The 24375-nt window shown below is 41.0% G+C and overlaps 1 protein-coding gene across 1 annotated transcript in view; it reads right to left on the bottom strand.

Moving 5' to 3' along the window:
• Nucleotides 1-24375, bottom strand: part of LOC311498348 (calsyntenin-2-like) — a gene marked incomplete at its 5' end in the record, with an annotated part of 268748 nt that overhangs the window by 52736 nt on the left and 191637 nt on the right. Inside the window, 3 exons of the mRNA XM_084558889.1 lie at nucleotides 4862-4983; nucleotides 6689-6946; nucleotides 9753-9938. Coding sequence (XP_084415015.1) covers nucleotides 4862-4983; nucleotides 6689-6946; nucleotides 9753-9938 — 566 coding nt within the window. The remainder of the gene's footprint in view (nucleotides 1-4861; nucleotides 4984-6688; nucleotides 6947-9752; nucleotides 9939-24375) is intronic.

Below are 24375 nucleotides of genomic sequence, written 5' to 3'. Positions count from 1 at the left end.
GCTGATGCTATTTTCCCGGGGATACAGGTGGCACCATCTTGCGACTTTGGAGCCAGAGTCAGATCAGTATGGTCAGAGAGTGGTGCCACGCGGAGCAGCGATATCAGTGACCTGCCCACACTGTCGCCAGACTCACTCGCATTTTCGTTTAATTAATACTATGCTCTGCTCTACCTTCACCAATTACAAAGTCCCAGCCACTAACAAAGGGGAAGAGCTTATGACCTATACTGCTGCCAGCCACCAGGGGGAGCTCTACTTGCTTCAGTTTCACTTTTGAGGAGCTGTTCTGTCATCCATCTTTATACTGTCTAAGGCAGCAACCTACATTGCCTGAACTTCTGTACAAAGGTCAAAGTTCACATGACAACCACAACTGTAAGAATAAAGACTTTCTTTTACTTTTTTAATAAAGCTATAAAAATGCAACTAGATTTGTATAACGTGCATCAAATTTGGCAGCGCTGCAGATAGAAAATTTATGTCAAATTGCATCATCACTGACTGATAGTTAGGAGGCCATTATTTACTCTCTTGGTTACAGTTTAGATTAGCTTGAAATAAAAATGGACATTTAAGAAATCCAGACACATCATTTTCCAACAGCTGCCTGACGTGTTTACCTCAAATTTTAAAAGATGCTGAAATCTCTAAGGTTGCTATCTATAGACAACTTCACTTAACACCTTTTAAAAAGTGTCAACCTTTAAAAGGCTTGATTGACTTCGTTCAAATGTGTTTGCTTCCTCTAGATCAGTGAAATAATAATAAAGCCTCACAGGCCGTTAACACACTGTGGAAGAGCTGGGTCTGGGTGAGCAAGGTTTTTCTTTCAGCTGTTGAATTTCCTGGACTCCTGCAAGTGCCAAAGGCTATTTTTTGGGCCGTGCATGCTCGATCCAATTTTCTACATGGTTATAACACTTGCAGGGGCTCATTCAGCGCTAGCTTATGCAGAAAACATCTCTCCCACTTTGAGACGCTTGAAATTAGGTCTGCATTTAAAGAATATGAAGTTGTGCACAAAAGACACGTTCTGTACAAGCGCATTGAAAAGCTTTTCAGTGAAGTCAATAATAACCTCAGGCCTCATCTCTCAACAATGCGCACAGCAGAGATAGCAACGCTTAAAAATACTGACTAGCACAAAACACAATAGGGAGTTGCATATAAAGCCATGCTGCCTCAAACTTCTGTGTCTGGTATTAACAGATAGTGCACTTGTTTCTGAGAAGGTAAACCGTATATTGGCAACCACCCCCATTCCTTCCCATTCCACTCATTATGCAACTCACAATGGATGATTGGGTTGTATGAGGAATTAATTGGGCCTCTGTGATAAACTGGTGTAGGAAGAGGAGGAGATTCTTCTGTGGGAAGGGTTTCATGGGTTGCAGGTATTCAGAAGTTCATTTTGTTTAAAAGACATTAGCAGATGAGGAGGAAGTGGCAACAAGACGAGGGGAGATAGCAACTTAATGAAAGTTTTCTTTCATGCCCCCGGGTTTTACAGACAGCCATTAACAAGGGGGAGGGAAATGAGAGAGTGGATGTAGGAAGGAAAAGGAAATCTAAAAGCACTAAGGAAACTTTAACAACTATTGTGCCGCCTGTTACAAAGATGTATGGGGTGCCAGCATAGCCCATAGAAACTTTTATCACCAAGAGGTGGGAAGAGAAGTAAATGGCAAGATGAATTTAGACAAGCTATAGAATTAACTGCCTTAATCTTTTTATTAACTCTAAAAGTAACTGTCACAAACCACCTTCCAACTTAATTTAAGGCTTTAGGAAACTGAATTAAAGATGTGATGTGTGGCCTTTTATAATAAGTAAATGGCACTTTATGTCATTTGAATTATCATCAAGACATCACGGAGACCTCACTTGGCCTCTACACTGGATTTAGCACTGTGTACAGGATAGCTCGACATCTCTGAGGCTAATTTTTGCCACATCCTCCATGATTTTTGTCCAGCGCCAGGGTACAAATGTTAGCATGATAGTGTGCTAAACCAAAACAGGATGTATGAGATAAACATTATACATAAACCACAATGTTGGAAAATGACATTTTAATTCCTCAGCTGTGTAAACTTTAGTCACGTGAGGCTAACATTAGTAATACATGCTATACATTAAACTTATTAAACTTAAAGGTACAGTGCAAAAAATGTGTGTCCCTCTTCTGGTAGTTCATGTGATTACACAAATGTGGAACAATCTTTACTCACACAGTCTCTTCTTCAATATTCTGCGACCTGTGGTTGTCCTCCCCAGTTGCTTTCTTTTTCTGACTGTAATCTTTCCTCAAAAGCATTTCTCTCTCTCTCTCTCATTTATTTATTTTTTTTGCTAGAGCACTATCCTTTCTTGGATACTTCCTATGTTCTGTTTCACTTTTCTCTCATACACACTTGTCCATTCCTGTTGTTCTGCCATACTCTTAATTGCTGTGGGCTGCTCCGTAATTACGGTTGATCTCCTGTTTGGCACTGGCTCTGGCATTGATGTAAAACACATCACACATATAGATACCGGCACTAACAGCATGGGAATGTTGCCACATATTCCAAACCTCTTTTATACTGCAAAATAAGACCATGTACCTGATGCTGATTTGCTCAATCAGCGTTGTACTGGCAAAGGCTTGAACGCAATGGACATTCTTTTATATGTGAAAGTCCCGCATTCAAGCGTTGACATCTAATCATTGTCTAAACTGGCACTTGCCAAGTTGTAAGCAGTTGATTTTTCACCGTATAAATCTTCACTCTTGGGATGAATAGTGTCATTAGGCAAAAGTGAAATGGCTTCTGTATTTGTATAATTCATGGAATTGAGATTATTATGAAAAAATGTTTGAATACCATGTTTGAATGAACTTTTAATATTTTTCTTGTTAAATTAAGCAAAGGTTTAATTAACTACTCAAATAAAACATAAATTAACTAATCAAAGAAGCCCTAATACTTTGCCTGAGCTACCAGGGGCAAAAATAGCATTACCACACATTCCAAAACTCTGGTATACTGCAAAATAAAGAGATTTACCTCATGCTACTTAGATTAATCTGCATTTATTAGGCTTTCTAACTCTCTCTAAACTCTTGCATATATAAAATCATTTTGTTTTTATAATAGTATAATGGTTTCGGTATTACAGCTTTTGATGGTGGCTACTCCGTAGTGCCACAAACACGTACCCTTTGTTCTCTATTGAATTGACTAAAGTTAAATTCAGTTTAACTTTGGTCTTTTCAACAGTAGAACACAAAAGTATGATTTTCTATTAATTGGTGGTACATGTCTAAATAACATCCACATGAATGCCATGTCCAAAAGTTTCCCAGCAGAACACTGAATTGTTACAAGATGGCCCGTTAGTGGTTTTAATGTTGTGGCTGATCGGTGTATATAAGGAGCGATTGTGTAAAATTTCCAGAGTTTTAACTTCCCCATAGTTGCTAAAATGTCTGAAAAAGAACAGAGGACACGACCTCAATGGCTTTAGTATTAACTATGACTCTGAGTGCAGTAAAAATCCTTTTAAAACATTTATCCTTAAGAAATAAAGGAGGGATTTTCTTGGTGATGGGAAGCAGTGGGGATTGAGAGATATGTGGATTCACCGTCAGAAGGCTGGTGATGTTTAAAAAGTAAAAAAAAATACTAAAAAATAAAATATGGAGCTGGATAAGTACACAGACCAAGCAATACTCCGAGGGAACTGTGCGTGTCTAAATTCCAGCAGACGATGCCTCACACACACCGTGTTCTGGCAGGAGGCTGATGGACGACCTCTTTCATGCTCTCTGCCCAATCAAGACCAGCTATGTGTCTGATCAAATTAGCTCAGGGGGCCACGTCTGGATGTCCAGGCTCAGCTGTGTGTGTCTCTACTGAATCAAATGTCTCTGCTGGGTGAGCGTGGGGTCTTGTGAGCCGCGGTGACCTGTCTCACTCGAAGACAGGACCCTTGATCAACAGACAGCTGCTGCTCGCGACACTCCAGACACACATGCAAACACACATACAGTACATTCAACCCAGCAGTGAGCTTTGCCTGTTTGTTCCCTCACCTGATATATATATATGTGTGTGTTCCTAGCCTTAGATAGCCAGTTCTCTCATTATTAATCATGTTTTAATTAAAAAACTGTTGCAAAAGTCTTCCAAACTAATGAGAATATAGCAATATATCAACATTTCTGATCTCATGTCAGGTAAGGCAATGTTTTATCTCAGAAAATATCACATTTCTTAGAAAAATATCCACATGAAATGGCAGAGGAGAGAGGAAAAAAAAACCCACAGCTCTGGCTGTGGTAAAAGCCCGACAAGAAAATCTTCATATTCAAGGTAAATATGTGTTCAAGAGTCATTACATTCATTCAAACATTCCACGGTTACATAGGCTGTATGAGAGTTCTCCAAATTAATTGAGGTTAATTAAAGATTAGACTTCTTTTCATTTTCATAAGAAGGATTTATAATATTGCCAAGTGTTATTAGAAATAAGAAAAGCAATGCATACTGTTTACACACACAAAAAAACATGGCTTTTTATGAGTGCCATCTGCAGCCAGTGGCTCCTTCATAAACCTTGTGACACTTTCTCTTCTACAGCCACACAGACCTGTTATCTTGTATCAGTTTTTGTACAGATCAATGTGCATTAAACCAAGAAAAAGGATCCCAGTGGATGGTTAGCTCATGTTTAATCCAGGTTATAGGCTTCATACCTTTCTATGAGACTGGCCCGCATCCTACTTATCAAACTTGCAAAGGGGAGCTGAGGATACACTCAGAACCCAAGTTTCCCCATCTGTCATATTTTTTTCCTAACATCAGTTACTTACCTGCTCCAGTTTCCAGTGGAACTCGGCCGGCCTGAAGGTGTCCACCTGAGTGAAGTCTCTCCTCAGCAGAAACACCAGGCGGCAGTTATGGACATACAGTGAGTAGTGATGACGGTTCATCTCTGCAGGAGGAAAAGGGAGAAAGAGGAGTTGGCGCCAGGGACCAAATCACCACACCGACTCACAGCTGTCAGCTAATGCCAGTCTGATATCGGTCTTTCCGACAGCGCACAACACAGCGGAAGTAGAATTTTTCTAAAGGAGGCCAGCTTTTTTTGACATTGTTCATCGTTAGTTACTGCAATTTTCAAAACAAAATAATCAATTTCCGCATGGCATGATATCATGTTGTTGAATAGGTAGGTGCTGGAGCATTACAGGGTATCAAACTTTGTTCTGTGTTACACTATTTGAACAGACCATTTCCCTGCGGTAAATACACCCTTCAATCATCAATGCATCATGTATAAAATAAGCATAATATGGTGGTGACAAGAGTTACACCACTAATCCAAAGTACTTTCTTCAGTTCTTAACCACTTGTGGAGAGTTGGGTTTTTATTAGAAACGTGTGGGTGGTGCACACTTGAAACCAGATACTCACCTGAAACTGGAAATGGAAATTGGATGATACAGATATTAAGGTGAAATGCTGTCTCTAGCATGATATTAAACCAAAGTTCTCTGAAAGGTATTCACTGATCAGGCATAACATTATGATAATAATACAGTGTAGGTCTCCCTTGTGCCTCCAAAACAGGTGTGACTCATCAGAGAATGGACATGGTCCTTCGGTGTATAGGCCATAGGGTGTCCTGTGGTGTCTGGCAACAGAATGTTGTTAGTGGGGGCCTTTGGGTCCTATGGGTTGAGGGGAGGGGTCTCTGTGAATCAGGCTTGTTCTAGTGCATCCCACAGATACTTGATCAGTTTGGGATCTAGTGAATTTGGAGGCCAGGTCAACACCATGTGCTGTTCTTCATGTTTTTTGAGTTGTTCCTAAACCATTTTTGTGTGTGTGTCTGTGTCAGGCTGCATCCTGCTGCTGCCATCAAGGAGTGTCATGCTATGGGGTGGGGGTACCTGATCTGGTCTAGGTGGTTGGTACATGTCTGAGTAACATCCACATGAATGCCAGGTCCAGAAGTTTCCCAGAACTGAATTGTCACAAGATGATCAGTGTTAGTTATTTCTCCTGTTGGTCATAATGTTATGCCTGATCAGTGTATCTGCCTGGGCATAGTTGTAGCAGTGTTAACATACAGGACATTAGGCTACATAGGTAAGGCATACTAGTGGGTTCAGTTAACTGGTTATTTTTGGTGATTCTTTACATGGAATCGGACTGTAAGAAAAAAGAAGAACATTCTCAGTCTTGGTGACCTTTAATGTCCCTCTTGCACTGCCTTTGAGCCTGTGAGATTTGGGGGGGTACTCTACCTGAGCATAACAAATGATAAGCACATTGTTATTCTCTACTATTGTCAGGTAAGTTGTCCATTACTCAACTTACTTACTTCCCTGCCCTCACTGTGGCTTTGAGCTCCAAGGGCATTTACTCTAACAGAATATGTGCAGTTATTTTTTTTTTTTTAGTTTTTATCAAGAGTTACTCACATGTGAGTGAATGAAGCATTTATTTACTTAACTTTTAGTGAACATTGCTTGCAGCTCAGCTTGCAGCTCAGCAGGACTTACTGATTAAAAATGAACATGTCATCCTGTGCGATTATGGGTCTGACTGATGGGTTTTTGGGCATCAGTAAAGATCTGTGTCACAAGAATCAGCTTAGCTAAACTGAGGAGGATACTGAAAAAACGACTCACCAGTCTTGTCTGAGTTACAGAGCAGAGTCTCCTTCTCAGCTCTGAGGCCAGGACTGGGCCCGTGCTTCATCCACGTTGCTATGGTGAACTGGTCTGTCAGATTCTGGGGTACCACCCAGTCAGGGATTTTCGCCGCCTGACGACCGTCAAACCTGAAGATCAAGTCACTGTCCCTCCCGCTGTCAGTCACCAGGGAAGCTGTCCAATTGGTGGCAGTGCTGGGAGCAGGGAGGAGGTCGGTGCTGCCCGATGAGGCGCCTTGGGGTCATCGCCGTGGGAACACACAAAAGGTGCGACAGAAGATGTCTCAATGACAATCACAGCAGATATGCAGTGTACATAGCCCTAACCTTGGATATGACTACTTATGAGCAAGGCAGATGGCAGGGCTTAAAATGTAATCAATGGGCTGAGATAGATAGAGGATGTGGCTATTGATTCATGGTGAATGAAACTAACTTCAGAAGAAAAGAGGTGTGAGTCATTGCCCATAAATGCAGAACATAGCTCAGCGCTAAGGTACGCCTCTATGGAAACAGAGAACACATATTGACTGAGTACTATGGCAACATAAAGAGAAGAGACACAGCGAGGACTTGGTGAGAGGGACAAGCCAATCACATGAACTGTTTACAGCTGACACTTTTATTCTGTGATCCGCACACATCCTGACAAAATGTAGCAATCATTGCTGCATTGCATCGAGTCCTCCCATAGTCTTCCTCATCTTCCCTTTAAAAGCAACTCCATCATTTCCTTGACACAGTGACCCCAGTATGTTCAGATCTGAATAATCCTTGTTTTCAAGCTGCCACCTTGACCCTCGATGTATTTACCATGCCATTACTGATCTGTGCCTTTCTATGTGACAGTGAAATGTGCATTTCATGCCTTTAAACCACTTTATGAATCATTTGTAACAGTTTACGGATTATAATGAATCGAAGTGATACGGGAAGAACGCTGTTCCAAGAAAAAATGGGCAATGTCAGAATTTACCGCATCTCTGTTGTCCAGGCAAACAGTTGCAACATGCATCTGTTCCTTTGTGCTAATAACACAACATTAGCACATTAATTGATGTTTTTCTCCTCTCTGTAAAGCTCTGTTTTTCTGTACTGCATTCTGCATGGCGCCGTCGATGCTCTGACTCCAGTAATTAGATTCCCTCAGTAAATAAATACGCATCGACTTCTCCAGCACCCAGCTGCAGCCTTCTCTTTGCCCGATGTCTTTGTACATTATCTCAAATTGATTGTGCTTTAAAAAAGCAATTACAATTTATTCTATTTGCTATCAGATAACGATTATGAGGTGCCTGAAAAGGACTCTTTAGTGGTAAACCATGCATGGACTGGGAGCCAGGGGAGGCAGGGAGGGGATGTTATGCATTCAAATGAGCTGGTATGTGGCTTCTGAAGGCCGTTCGTCAAAGATGATGACTCCAGCCCCCCCGCTGGCAGTGCAGTGTGGGCGGGGGAGTGTGGAGCCGGGTAGGCTCGGCTGCTTTGTTGGTGCTCTGGGCACTGACACGGCAGCTCGGCTGCTCATCAGTCACTGAGGAGAAAGCGTGGCTGCATCTGGGGCGGCTAATGCCCTCGCTCTGTCACATCATTAGTGACACAGCTTTAACTTGCCATTCTGGTGCCTTCATTTAGCACAGGGGTTTACCAGGAACACAAGAGGAGATAAGAACGTCACACGGACTGGGAGCTGTTAGATGTTGATTAAAAAAGGGTAGAAACACGCTCCTCCGGCCCTGTCTGACCCTGGTACTCAGTACGTCAGTTCCAAAGATGCTTTATAGCACACTTGCTCTAACTTTTAGTTTTGTTCCGCAGTCAGAGGTCGATAATTTAATCTAATTCTCAAGAGAATTCAAAGTTGAGTCAAATGAACTGAAATGTTCCAATATAGTAAAAGTTTGCAAATTAGGTGAATTTCCATAAGCTGCTGTGGAGAAAATAAAGAATACAGTATCATTACAAAAGTGGTGGTATAGGGGATGTCAGACATGGTTGTAGTAAATGGAATATAAGAAGTAGAGGTACTAGTTCAAAGCCTTGAAAAAGAGGAAGAAACAAAACCAATCTCCTTGGTCATTTACAAGAGAAAAATGGAGAGAGACCCATACGCAACTGGGTACTGCGTAAGGGTCATTCTGTCCAAGACACCACGCTAATGCACTTTATAAGAAAGGCCAGAGCAGACTCTACCTGCTAAGGACACTTAGGTCTTTCAGAGTGCAGGGAGCACTCCTGAGGTCCTTTTATGACTCTGTGGTGGCATCAGTCATCTTCTACAGAGTGGTCTGCTGGAGTGGCAGCATCTCAGCGGCAGACAAAAAGAGACTAAACAGACTGGTGAAGAAGGCTGGCTCTGTTCTGGGCTGGCCCTCTTGAGCCTGCGGAGGTGGTGGGTGACCGGAGGATGGAAGCAAAGCTGTCATTCCTGATGGAATACCAGTCCCACCCCTCTATGACACTATAATAGCGCCAGGCAGCGCCTTCTGAAGCCAACTACTTCCCCCGAGCTGTGTGAGGGAGTGTTAGGTCCTCCCTTCCTGCTGCTGTGAGGCTGTACAACTAAGCCTGCTCCCAGTAGATCACATACGTAGAACTACTATTCTTACTATCTTTTGTATTCATTTGGTGTTTCACTTTTTTATCTGTTGTGTGCACTGTCTTTTGGACTGTGTGCTGCTTCAACACTGCAAATTCCCCCACAGTGATTCTGTTTTACGTGACAAGTACCACACGCCAACGACAGGTTCGATGCACTCGTCATCTTCTTCTCTAGAAGCTGAAACAGATGGTCTAGTGAGTTGTTTGCTACATGAGAACTTATGTGGAAGAGGTATGTGGAACTTATGTGGAAGTGGTTTTGCAAAAATGCAAAAACCACTTCAAGCAACCCTAATTTCATAGGTATTTCATAGGTCCAGCTTTGGTTTTATTTATTGCCACATGCTAACAGCTGGAGCTTTTTGACATTCTGGTCAAAGCAAAATAATTATTGATTACAAAAACACAACACAGATGTAATTTATTCTTAGAAAACTCACCACACAGCTTCTGTAGTGATTTCTCAGAGTAGGTCTCCCGGTCACAGCCCTTCCCGATGTGGCTGGTCTGCAGCTCCACCGTGGTCCTCACTGACGACAGAGGACCGCCACAGGTCTCCAGGTGCATCTTAGGAAACAGCTGCTTACTGCCTGTTCCTGGCTCATAGTCCACTCGTTTGTTCCAACCTGAGAAAAGAGGGAGATGGAGTGATAGTGTTAGGGATGGTAGCGGTACATAAGGCTGCAGAGTCTCTACCTCTGAGTGGAAGCAGGAGCCGGATGCAGATTATTATCAAGAATAATATCTGGTTTGCACAAGCCCACTTGTTGCTTTTGTTATTGGATGTTTCCTGTCTCATTTTGTCCATTTAGAGTGCCATCAAAACAAGTCACCAATTCCGATTTTTCACTGTCACCGTTCTCTCTGTCATCACAACTCAGTATCTCTCTGGCAGATTGTTCCGGGCTAATGAAATCGCTGCATTGTTGTTGGAGTGCGGTGCAGTACCTGCATTAGCAGCAACAGTCATTATGCTGTCACTGTCTGTCCTGTCAGCTGTAAATTGTGTTTTTCTGTCTGGGCACGCTATTATTTTGTACAGCGGTGATGTTTTTGCTTTTTCAATCTTTCTTTTTTCCCCTGGCTTTTGTGGTGTGAATTAGTGTTCATCTGCAGTCCCTCCCAGTGTTAACAGGAGAATGAACTGCAAAATTATGTTCCCTGTTTTGTGTGTTTTCATGAGTTTTGTTTACAGTGAGCCAATCTCATTCATTATCTCACTTTCAAACGGAGCATCCGGAGGATCTGTAAAAGCTGTTAACACAGATTTCCAACATTTGCTCAGTGAGACGCCTGTCACTCCAGCTACCTCGCTACATTTGTCATACAGCACCGTCGTCACATCAACCCTGATGAAACTAGTTCTCCAGCAGCAGATTATACCTCTTCAGAACTAATTGGGTGCCCAAAACTCAACCATTCAGTTCCTTGTACGCTGCAGGTACACACAAATGAGCTCCAACCATCTATCTTGTTATCTACCTATGTGTCTGCATACTGAGCATTATTGGCTAGGAGCTGTAGGCATGAGTCCAAGCTGACTGAGGAAGAAGGGGAACAAGTCTTTGTTGCTCACCAGCCCGTTAAATCTGCCATGTTCACTTCCTCACACACTCACCGCTTCGTCTTCAAACGCATACACACGCTGCATCTGTTTTGTAGTTGATTTACCTCCTCCAGACTACAGTTGCTGTGAGCTGCTGCAGTGCCGTTACTATGGGACTGTCGGAGCTATGATGACAATAGGTACGAACAATGGTGTGTAAACAAGAACAAAAGCACATGCATGAGCACATGAAAAAAGAAAAAGCCCACAAATACAAAAGGCTGGACTGATTTATGCCTTTCTATATCACCCTGTCACACTCTTTTCCGCTCACGGTCACAGTGTATACTGTATATGTAGCTTTTTTCCTCTTACTTGTTGAATACCCTTTTCTTTTCTGTAGGCTCATCACAGTAGCTAATCTTCTTTAGGCAGCTATTTTTAACAACAATAACAAAGTGATTCTTCAATTGGCTTTTCTGTTATTCCACCAGTAATCATGGCCTTCATAAATTAAGCTCCTTTTAGTTTTAAAGAGCATGTTCCTCCTGTTTGGTAATATCAAAATAAATATGTGACACTAGCTGGGAAAATTACCAATCCCACATCCGTATTTGTGTATTTTTAATATGGAGCTGCCACCAATAGTCAGTTAATTTAGCTCAGCATGCACTTGCAACTTCATAGCACTAATAGTCAATAGTCAGTAGTCCCACAACATTAAAACCACTGACATGAGAAGTGAATAACACTGACCATCTTGTGAGAATACAATGTTCTGCTGAGAGACTTTTGAACCTGGCATTTGTGTGGATGTTACTTAGACATGTACCACCCACCTAGACCAGACCTGGCACCCCCACCCCATAGCAATGACATGAAAAAAAACATGAAAAACAGCACAAGGTGTTGACCTGGCCTCCAAATGCACTACATCCCAATCTGATCAAGTATCTGTAGGATGATCCACAGAGACCCCTCCCCTCCACCCATAGGACCCGAAAGGCCCCCACTAACTGGAGGCACAAGGGAGACCTACACAATACTAAGAAGGTGGTTATAATGTTATGCGTGACTGGTGCACCTAAGTGTGGTGTTAAGTTGATATAATCCAAATAAGAGCCACAGTAAAACCAACTTGAAAATAGATTGTATGTGTGTTGGCTAAATCTGATTTGTTTTTGCTCAGCACACTTGGGGTGGTGAGAGGCCGCAGCAGGTGCTTTAGTAATAACATACACGGACAGCTGCAGGCAACTTTAATACTGCTTGGTGCGCTGCACATCCAGAGAGGGAGGGGAGGAAGGGGCAGTGAGTCTGGTTAAGGATGCATGGAAGGATAAATGAGGGGTAATGGGTTAAGGATGTAGCACACATATAGATATGCAGGAAAGGCTTGTTGATTAAGGTTTAAGAGTTACAGCACACTGGACAAACACGGGGGATAGTAGGAGGCGCACACTCTGAGAAAAGATTAAGGTGCTTTCACTCTCTTCACCTCTTAATCTCATGGAAGGAACACCTGCAGTCTGTTTGTTCACTAAACCTGGTAACATCGGGATAAATATGCATGTATTACAGAGTTAGAGTGGCTCCCCTCAGGATGTCCAGGGTGCAGGACACAGAGAAGGAAGATGACCTTCATCCACAGAGGGGTCCAGCTCAAAAATGCACAATGAACTCAGACCTACTTGTAGGCATGGATGCAGCTATACAAACTTATACATTTTAAAAATGTACTTAAGATAATGCACAAATGCATTATTATATATACATTGAAGCACTTTATAAATTATTTGGGATTGGCCATCGAGATACACTTTTATTTCCAAATATTTCCAATCTTGAAATTGGGTTGCACCACACACTTAAGGAGAATTTTCACGGATATCCTTGTCTCTAATCTAAAACCTGCACACGCTACAGGATTTGAAAATAACAGTGCAACACACTCTGCAGGACATTATTGAGACTGTAATGCTAGATCCCTGAATGTTCAGTGTGTCTATTCTCCAGCTACAACTGGAGGTGAGATTTAAAAAAAGTTTTATTATCTTTCAACGATAGTAAGTAAATGTTTATTAGCTCCGTACTTAATGTCCTTATAGACTAATCTCTCTTGTTGGATATTCTGAAAGTTAATCATGTTTGATTTAAATTGAGGCAGCCCAGATGATTCTGCATGTGGCTCGGGGGGTTTAATAGTGAATTGGTTTACACTTAATATTACTAGATAATCTGGAGGGAATCTCTGTACAGAGGGAGGTCCAAACTAGCATTTCCTGCAATTTGCAGGGAGGGTGTATTAAACTCCTGTAGTCAGATCCAAGATTAGGAAAGTCCAAAGCGACTGAGAACCTTCACAGACAAGATTAACTAAGCTTCTTTTTTCACTAAGTTGTGTGGAAGCTTAACCAAATGCTGCAGTGCTTCACTGTAATTTATTATAAAGATATAATATATACAGTTGAAACCAGATGTTTACATACACTGTGTTAAAAGACACAAACATTTTGTCCTCACTGTCTGAAGTTAAATCAGACTAAACCTCTCCTGTTGTAGGTCAGTTAGGATTACTAAAATTATTTGCTAAATGCCACAATAATGAGAGAATTTTTTATTACTTTCTTCAAAGTCAGAAGTTTACATACACAAAGATTACTATGTCTTTAAACAATGAAGGAAAGCCCTGGTGATGATGTCATGGCTTTGGAAGCTTCTGATAGGTTAACAGACAACATTTGAGTAAATTGGAGGCACACCTGTGGATGTATTTTGAGGCTACACCTCAAACACACTGCTTCCTTGTTTGACATCATGGGGAAATCAAAAAAAGATCAGCCAAGACACCAGGAAGAGAATTGTGGAGCTCCACAAGTCTGGTTCATCCTTGGGTACAATTTCCAGATGTTTGAAGGTGCCACGTCCATGTGTTCAAACAATTATACGCAAGTATAGACACCATGGGAATGTCCAGCCATCATACCGCTCAGGAAGGAGACGGGTTCTATGTCCCAGAGATGAACGTGTTTTGGTCCGAAACGTGCGAATCAACCCCAGAACAAAAGGTAAAGACCTTGTCAAGATGATGGCTGAAGCTGGTAAGAGAGTGTCATTATCCACAGTGAAACGAGTCCTGTACCGACATGGGCTGAAAGGCCACTCAGCGAAGAAGAAGCCATTACTCCAAAAGCAACATAAAAAAGCCAGATTACAGTTTGCAAATGCACACAGGGACAAAGACCTTAATTTTTGGAGACATGTCCTTTGGTCTGATGGAACTAAAGTGGAACTGTTTGGCCATAAGCACCATCGTTACATTTGGAGGAAAAAGGGGGAAGCTTGGAAGCCTGAGAACACCATCCCAACTGTGAAGTATGGGGGTGGTAGCATCATGTTGTGGGGCTGTTTTGCTGCAGGAGGAACTGGTGCACTTCATAAAATAGACTGCATCATGAGGAACATTATGTGGAAATATTGAAGCAACATCTCAAGACATCAGCCAGGAAGTTAAAGCTTGGGCGCAAATGGGTCTTCCAAATGGACAATGACCCTAAGCATACCGCCAAAGTAGTTACAAAGTGGCTTAAGGACAACAAAATCAATGTTTTGGAGCGGCCATCACAAAGCCCCGATCTCAATCCCATAGAAAATTTGTGGGCAGATCTGAAAAGGCGTGTGCGAGCGAGGCGGCCTACAACCCTGACTCAGTTACACAAGTTCTGTCAGGAGGAATGGACCAGAATTCCAGCAGACTACTGTGAGAAGCTTGTGGAAGGATACCCAAAGCATTTGACCCAAGTCATACAGTTTAAAGGCAATGCTACCAAATACTAAGGAAATGTATGTAAACTTCTGACTTTGAAGAAAGCAATAAAAAAAAATTCTAACAAATTCTCTCATTATTGTGGCATTTAGCAAATAGAAATAATTTTGGTAATCCTAACTGACCTAAAACAGGAGAGGTGTAGTCTGATTTAACTTCAGACAGTGAGGAAATATGTGTCTTTTAACACAGTGTATGTAAACATCTGGTTTCAACTGTAAAACTGCACCACATCTCTGAGCTGGTCAAAAGAGTGTGAGCTGATATTTGTATCAGTTATCTCGTAGCTACTTTACCACAGTGTTGACAGCATAAACACATGTCTTTGAAACAGAAAGCCTTACATATCAGAGAGATTCCGGTTTGCACGATACAGTGAAAACACAAATTGCACCAAGGCCTCGCATGTTCATAACATTTGAAATAATGAGAATCTACATGGGTCATTAATGTTCTGCAGCTGCAGCTACTGGTTGCCACCCCTGTATGTAAACAGACTGGCTGTACAGATGCTTGTCTTCAACTGCCCCATGTGCATTCTTCTTTGCCTCCGGATCTTTGACTCTTTTCCACCAATGCCTGCCAGTATGAGGCATCAGCTAATGATGGCAAATGTGTCTTCCTGGTGCTTTGTCTCTGTGTATATGGATGAACGTACCAATGCCAACATGTATTCAAATTTTTATTAATTAACAGGGGCACAGTGATGTGGTGGTTAGCACTGATGATTCACAGCAAGAAGGTTCTGGGTTCGAATCCAGCAGTTACAGATGATAAATGAATGAATAAACTAACAGGAATAAAGACTTGAGGAGTGACATTTTGACGGTTTTCCAAGAGGAAAAACTTCCCCGCTTTCAGTCATATCTATACTCGAAAAGACCACACTGACCACGTTTACATGGTCTTTAGTATCCCGAATTTGATCGAGATATTGAAGTATCCCGTTTTCATGTTTGTCCATGTAAACACCATATCCCGAATTCAGATATGCCCATTTCCCGATTTCAAGAAACCCGGCTTTGCTACCCGGAGTACTCCGATAGAAGCCGGGATACTGGAGCATGTAGCCACCTTATCCCGATTTCTGACGGCTGCCCACTGTCTGCGCAGGCGCGAGTGACGCAACGTGATGCACTAGATATACAAACAACATGGCGGCAACGAGAACGTCTCACTTTTGGAGCGACGAAGAGACAGAATTTTCCCTTAAAGTAATGAAAGAACTAAACATAACGATGTGTTTAGATGGCAGAAAACACCGACATGCTGATGCATTCAAATCTGTTGCGGAAAAGCTACGTGACGCTGGTTTTCCACCTCGCTCCGTTGAACAAGTTAGGTCGCGTTGGAAAACATTGAAAAAGACGTAAAACACGCATGCGCAGATAGGATGCAGCGATCGGAAAACGGGATACTGTTATTTATCATGTATACGGGGATATGAATAACCGGGTTTCTCTGTGTTCCATGTAAACACCATATCCCGAATATGCTCAAAGCCGGGATAAGCCTCAAAATCGGGATACTAAAGACCATGTAAACGCAGTCACTGATGCACCGATGGGTCCAGTTCAATACAACAGTGACCCCAAATGATGAGAAGAGTGTGAGGTACAATGACCTCAAATATAATGAGGAAGGGGCTCGATGGTAGGGAGTCAAACAAGTTACAAGGAGCGTTGGAGTAGAATATCGTGACAACACATCACAAGACCAAGTACAGTGGCAGATGTTTTATCAGACCAAAATACACCTTCCTTTCTGAGACACAAGTCTCTTCAGTAGTTACACACAAGGCAGGGAGTGTTGAAACCATGTGGAAGCAATGACGATGTAATATTAAACTTATTATTATTAAACAAATTAAACTACATACACTCTCTTCCAAGAGGAAACGATCTAGTCTTTGATTTTATATCTTTGGTTTAGCTAAGACCCAAATAACAGCTTTATATCACTGAGAAATATTTGACAGTGGTATTTATGTGGTATTTAACTTGATTAATAATGGGAAACTTGGACTTCCGGCGGACCACCTGCAAGATGGCTGCACAATAAAACCTCTCCCGACCAACCCCGACGAGAAAGCTCCGAGATACCCCGAAAATCGGCTATTTTTTCATTAAAGTTATTACTGCATGAAAGGGGTACTTAATGGCAACCAGAAAGAAAAACATAACGCAACAAGAAAAACAGGACGAGATAAAACGCCAGCGCAACGCAAAGGCAAACGTGAGTGCTAACGCTAACAAGCTAACAGAAGAAACCACGCAAACAATGTCTGACGGCGAGAGCGTACACTTGGAAACAATCCTGCACGAGCTGAGAGGTTTTCGGCAGGATAACAAGGAGCAGTTGGAAGAAATTAAGGAAGAAATTGTGAAAACAAACAGCAGACTGGACGAGGCTGAAGACAGAATAACAAAAGCGGAGGAGAGAATGCAAAATACAGAGGACGTCCTGAAAGAAATGCTCAAACTCCAAACCAAACTGGATGAAAAAATAACTGACCAAGAAAGCCGATCCAGGCGGGACAATGTAAGGATATATGGCGTACCAGAGGGAACAGAAAAAGAGGCCTCGTCTATGATTTCCTTTGTGGAAAAGTTGCTCCTGGAAAACCTGGACGTACCTGCGGATATGCCGCTGCAAATCGAGAGAGCCCATCGCGCGCTCGGGCAGCAGCCACCGGAGGGTGCACAGCCAAGATCCATACTTATTAAATTCCTTAGTTTCAGAACTAAGGAAACAATACTCCGCCTGGCATGGCAAAAGAAAGGTTTCATATGGCACGGGAAGCAGATAAACCTGGATAACGACTACGCCCCACGTATTCTGCAAAAGCGCCGGGAATACGCGGAAATACGGAAGGTTTTGAAAGATAAACAAATCCCCTTCAACACCCTCTACCCGGCCAAGCTTAAGGTCCGACATGCTGATGGAATCCGAATATACGAGACGGCGGTGGAGGCTTCGCAAGATCTGTCAAGGAGGGGACTCCCGGTTGAAGTCATCAAGCCCGCGGAGACGCTCATGGACCAGCTACGGCAGATGTCCTGGGAGAGACCCCGCCGACGTAATAATAGACGGGCAACTCACACTTCAGAAGAGGGCTTTAAAGAAAGACTGCAAGCTTTCAGAAGAGAGCCATCTACGCAGTAAAAGATCGGACACTAGTCCCTCTTATCCGGCTCTGTAGGTAACAAAAACATTTAATGTACTCGCCACGAAAAGCTTGAAATTTATGAATGTTCTGTTTAAAAAAAAAAAAAAAAAAAAAAAAAAAAGCCAAAGAAGTAACGGGACATTTGGTCGCAACTATCTTCAACAAGGGCCCTCTCAATCTGACCCGAAAGAGGGGCTTTCCCTTGAAGCCTTACGTAAAAGGCTCAAGCAGGGTCTTAAAAAAGGACCCCTATGTTGGAAGGTACCAAGGACAGTTATGTCCTTTTTCTGTTATCATGTTTCTTTTATTCTATGTTAACAAGATGTGTTGTTGTTTATTCTCCATTTGTTCTTATGGAGAGGGGAATGCTTTTCGAATCCATGAGTGTGAAAACAAGCTTGACCAGTTAAATGCAAGATAGTCCAATAAGAATAATTTCTTTTAATGTCAACGGGATGCTTAATCCAGTCAAGAGAGGGAAAATTGTATCAAAATTGAAGAGGGACAAAATTCAGATAGGTTTTCTCCAAGAAACTCACCTCAAGGAAATTGAACATAACAAATTAAATAAAATGGGCTTTAAGCATGTTTACTCATCCTCTTACAAATCAGGTCACAGAAGGGGAGTGGCCATTCTGATAGCAAATGCTGTAAATTATGAACCCCTCTCTGAATTTAGAGATAAAGAGGGGAGATATATTCTGTTAATTGGTAAAGTGGAAGGAATCTTAGTAAGTTTGCTTAATGTATATGCTCCCCCAGGCAGTGGATGGTCATTTTACAGACAAATAATTGAATTAATGACATCAAGGGGTCAGGGGATTGTCATTTGTGGGGGTGACTTAAATATACGTTTAAATCCAAAACTAGATTCTTCAAGGGGGAACCCAGACTCCAGCGGTGTCAATAAAAAGATAAAGAATTTGATGAAAGAAACCGGTATTATAGACGTATGGAGAGAAATATATCCGTCCAGTCGAGACTATACTCATTACTCATCCCCCCATGGCACATACTCTAGGATAGATTATTTTTTAATCTTTAAAAAAGATCTTCATAGAGTAACGCAATGTGATATTGGTCCAATCGCTCTGTCAGACCACAGTCCCATATTTATGTCAATAAACTTTAATAATAAACCGAGGACGACCCTGTGGAGATTAAACTCAAATGTCTTAAACAATTTACAAACCAAAAATAAATTAGAAAAGGAAATCAAAGTATATCTTGAACTTAACGACAATGGAGAGGTTAAGCCGCCCGTGCTTTGGGATGCACTCAAAGCTGTAATTAGGGGGAGAATAATTTCCATTACTTCTCACGAGAAAAAACTTAAACAACAAAGGCTTAAGAATCTAGAAGACAGATTAAAGCAGTTACAGAAAACTCATCAAGAAACCCTAGATCCAGAAATTTGTTCAGACATTAAGAAAACAAAGAATGAAATAGATGACATAAACACACAAGAAATTCAGAAGAAAATGTTGTTTACAAGGCAACGTTACTATGAAGTAGGAGGTAAATCTTTGAAGCTTCTGTCTTATAGATTACGAAAACAACAAGCGGAATATACTATACATAAGATTCGAAACCCTGAATCAGGGAAAATTGAGACAAGCCTAGATAAAATAAAAGAAAGTTTTGAGAGGTACTATAAATCCTTATACTCCCAAACCCAAACAGATGACGACCCCCGGATTGACACTTTCTTGGCTACAGTGAATCTACCCTCCATTACTGAGGAACAAAACCAAAGATTGATTGCAGAAATAAGGAAAGAGGAGCTGCACTCAGCAATTAGGAGACTTAAAATAGGAAAGTCACCGGGCCCGGACGGCTTTGGCCCGGATTGGTATAAATCAATGCAAGAACACCTAAGTGACACCCTATTAAAAACCTTTAACTTTGTGCTAAAAGAGAGGGAAATCCCGCTCTCCTGGAGAGATGCGACCATTTCGGTCATACCAAAAGACGGAAAAGACAAAATGGAATGCGGTAACTATCGTCCCATCAGTGTATTAAATGTTGACTATAAACTGTTTACGTCAATATTGAGCAAGAGAATTGAAAACATCCTACCAGAGCTCATTCACTTGGATCAAACAGGTTTTATTCGTCAAAGACAAACGCAAGACAATATTAGGAGAACCCTACACATCATTAAACACGTCATACACCACAATACTGAAGCAGCTATACTGAGTTTAGATGCAGAGAAGGCATTTGACTCTGTCAAATGGTCCTTCTTATATAAAGTATTAGCGAAATTCGGCTTCCACAGATCTATCATCGACACATTTAGAGCACTATATGAGAGACCATCTGCAAGGATAAAAATTAACGGTGACTTAACAAATTCGTTTATTCTAAAACGAGGAACAAGACAAGGATGCTGTGCTTCCCCCCTCCTCTTTGCCTTGTTTATAGAGCCTTTAAGCCAATATATACGTCAAAATATAGATATTAAAGGAATAGACATGCCAACAGGGGAACACAAATTGGCTCTATTTGCGGACGACGTGTTAATTTACTTAATGCAGCCAACACAGTCGCTTCCCAAACTCATGGATATCCTAAATAAATATGAATCACTCTCAGGCTATAAACTTAATATACAAAAGACTCAAATAATGATATTTAATTATGATCCACCAAAACACATTAGAAATAGATTCAAATTGAAATGGGACACTGAATCAATAAGGTACCTGGGTATCAGTCTTCCTAAAGATACATCAAAACTATACGATCTCAATTATGGACCAATAAATGCAAAAATAAAATTAGATCTATCAAGATGGAATGTAATCCCATTTCTGAATTTAGGAGCTAGGGTAGAATCCATCAGAATAAACATTTTACCAAGATTATTATATCTTTTCCAGACCCTGCCAATTAACGTCCCACCTAAACAGTTTGTAGAGTGGGATAGACTGATATCCAGATACTTGTGGCAAGGGAAAAAACCTAGAATCAAATATAAAACCCTGCAACTAAAGAAGGACTGTGGTGGAATGGCCCTCCCATGTCTTCAAATATATTATTATGCAGCTCAATTAAGGCCCTTACTTTGTTTATGTACCCAGGCATATTCAGCAAGGTGGAAGGAGATTGAAAATCTGTTGGCAGAAGGGATCCCACTAGAAGCAATTTTAACAGATGAGGAACTACAAAAAAAAATTGCCAACAAGGGTAACCAGTGGCTCAACTTATCACTAAAAATATGGCAGGAAACTATAAAACTATGTAAGTTAGAAGTTTCTGCAAAATTGTTAAGATGGTGTGCCTATGATTCAAACTTTTTGCCAAACAAATCTGATGATAGATTCAAAAAATGGACTACAAAAGGTCTTACTAACTACTACACATTTGTCCACAAGGGGGTGTTCCAAAGCTTTGGATCCCTACAGGAAAAACATGACCTGGAAAAGAGCGATTTTTTTAGGTACCTTCAAGTACGACACTATTTCGCTCAGAACCTGAACACTACTATGAATGCAGAAGAATCAGGTATCCTAAAACTATTTCTGTCGGCATCCAAATCCACGACTTGCAGCAATATCATCTCCAAAATGTACAAAGGTATTCTTCAATGTAAATCAGATAACTCACTCTATATAAAAAATAAATGGGAGAAAGAGGGCAATTTTAACATCTCAGAGGAGAGTTGGCAAAGAGTGTGTGCAACACAGTGGAGTTCAACTAGTTCGTCCACGTGGCGCGAATTCTGCTGGAAAAATATTGTACGATTCTTTATTACTCCACAGCAAAAAGCACATTTTGGAGATGGCAGCAGCTGTTGGAGGCTCTGTGGGGAAAACAATGCCAACCACTTTCACATATTTTGGAGTTGCCAGGTTCTTGTCCCCTACTGGCAAGAAATACATAAACATGTTAATAATGTATTTGGTAGTAATACTCCTCTTAGATGTGATACTATTTACATGGGCGACATCCAATTAGATAGAGGGAGTAATAATGACAAGAAACTTGCTCATATACTCCTGGCAGCAAGTAAAAAGGCTGTCACAAGGAGATGGCTAAAACCAGACCCACCTACTATTGGAGAGTGGATAGAAATAATACATGATATTTATATTATGGAACGACTATCATTCTCCCTCAGGACCCAAAAAGAAAAGTTTTACCTGATCTGGTCCAAGTGGACAGAGTATATCAAACCAGTTAGAGCAGATTTTAAATGGACTTGACCATATGTTCTGAAACGATGTTGACATAATTAACAGATGTACGTACTAGACACAACAGGGAGTGTAAGTACGGACATCAATAAGAAAAGATGTGTATGTAACTTTCTGTTTGATCTAATTATATGTATGCATGTATATTGATATGAGCTCGGATGGACCATGGAGTGAGGAGCTTCCCCTGTTCGACTGTGTTTAGTTAGTTATGTTATTGTTAAAAAAAAAAAACAACAACCAAAAACTCTGGATGGGCAACATTTGGACAACAGTAATACAGCTGTAACAGTGTGAAATTATATGTATTTGTATTAAGAATGTATTTGCCAAAATAAAAAATTAAAAAAAAAAAAAATAATGGGAAACTTTGCAGCAGGGAAAAGGAAATGGTCCCTCGCCAAGAACCACACTGGCCCGTAATGGAGTGTGTTTACAGAGACACAACAAGGAAACACATCTGCAATAAGTATAGAAACTGCACACACATCCATTTGTAGTACGGACCTAAAATTTTTAGGTTCTTGGACTTCAGCAGTTTAATTCTTGGCTTCTGTGCACTTCTACTTCTGTGCCTTTCAGAGGGAAACTTTTTTCCTTTTCACTATTCACTACCTTTTGTCGACCTTTCAACTATACCTAATCCACATTACTTCCTGCTTCCTGACAGATTGCACACTAAGATTTTATTGGGAGAAATCATAAAAAATTATGCCTTGTTAGCCAACTAGCTAATATATATGTATATATACAGTATAGATATGGTAGATCTCAGTTGCTTCCCCTCCACTAGCTATAATAGCAACCCAATCCATTGACCATTCTTCTGCATAAATTGAATGTTTTCTTTCAACATTTTCTTGTACTTAAGTGCTATTTTGAAGGCCTTATTCCACATGATCAGACTCTAAATACTAAGAGCTGGCCTTTTCTCCCATCGCTATGATCTAATGCTAATGGTAGCTCCTGATTAGTTAAAACTTCCCCCATCACCAAAATATATCTTGTTCAGAAGTTAACTTAGCTGCTTGACCCGTTGTGCAACCCTTCAAGGGAAGCATCCTGCAGCATCACAGCAATGTGTATCAATAAATTAGCTTTGACAAACTACCATCCCACTGATATTCCAGAGGTTGGCTGATGTAACATGTTGAAGTGCTATCAAGGCTACCTCAATGTTAGTTTCAGAATGCGATGTTGGCAATCAACATACTGAATGTCTTTTTAGATGGTCTGTAAATAGTAATTTAGTAAATGAGTGAGTGAATCCAGCTTCTTGATGTTTTCCTTCTTTGCAGTGGAGACAACAGCTACAGCTGCTCTACAGCTAGGTGAGCACACATATAAAAGACAATGGCATTGTTGAAACTGCCACAGGGGGTAAATGATGGACTAACCAAAATAAAGCACCTCAGAACAGAACAAGAAGTCATGGAAAAATAATACTTACACAGTGAGAGTGTCGAAAGGGATATTAACCAAAGAACTCTTCCACATGACTTTCCAATTGGCACTCTAAAAAACTCAACCTTACCAAACCCAATTGTACAGTTTTTGACTTGCCATACATGAATAAAATACAAGCCACACATAAGCTGCACATTAATATTGAGTTGAGAGGAAATACAAGAGTTTGGACCGTTGTGGGTACATTCAACTGCAGTACATGGAAGAAAACCAAGGCATCGTATCTAAGCAACACAGTTAAGTCTTAAAGATACATGCTGCAATTTTGACTACTATAACATGAAGCATGGAAAAAAATCCAAGATGGGACATGAAGCCCAGTCTGCCAGGTCAAAGTCCAGCATTTGACTTATGCCACCATCAACCCCTCTTCCTTTGAGAGCTGACTTTGTCTTTCTTTATACTAGCTCACCTGGCTGCATACGTAACGTTTCTGCAAGCAGTTATATAGATTCTTATATATTTTAGTGGTGAGTGGCAACTCATGTAACATGTATGACTCATGGATGTCCTAGTTTACCACCTTTGAATGTGGACCACTCTTCATACTAACTCACTGGCAGGCAAATTTGCTGATGTTTCTGCAAACAATCCTAAGTCCTTTTTACGGTTCATTGGAAGTCCTATTACTGTGTCGTTTGTGTATGAGGACATGCTCATATATTGCACTAGCACTGAGATAGACAAAAACGACAATGGTGGTCACTGAAGACTGAGAATTCTTAGACTTTATATGAAACTAAAAATTTAATTTTGTCATGATTTTTTGACTTAACGAACAAAAGCTGAACTAAAATGTCTTGCTGATTAAAGCTAACCAAAATGAAACAATAATTTGACTAAAACTAACATG

The sequence above is a fragment of the Chelon labrosus genome (assembly GCF_963514085.1).
Source record: "Chelon labrosus genome assembly, chromosome: 13".
In the NCBI taxonomy this organism is placed as follows: domain Eukaryota; kingdom Metazoa; phylum Chordata; class Actinopteri; order Mugiliformes; family Mugilidae; genus Chelon; species Chelon labrosus.
This window is presented reverse-complemented; position numbering and strand designations above follow the sequence as displayed.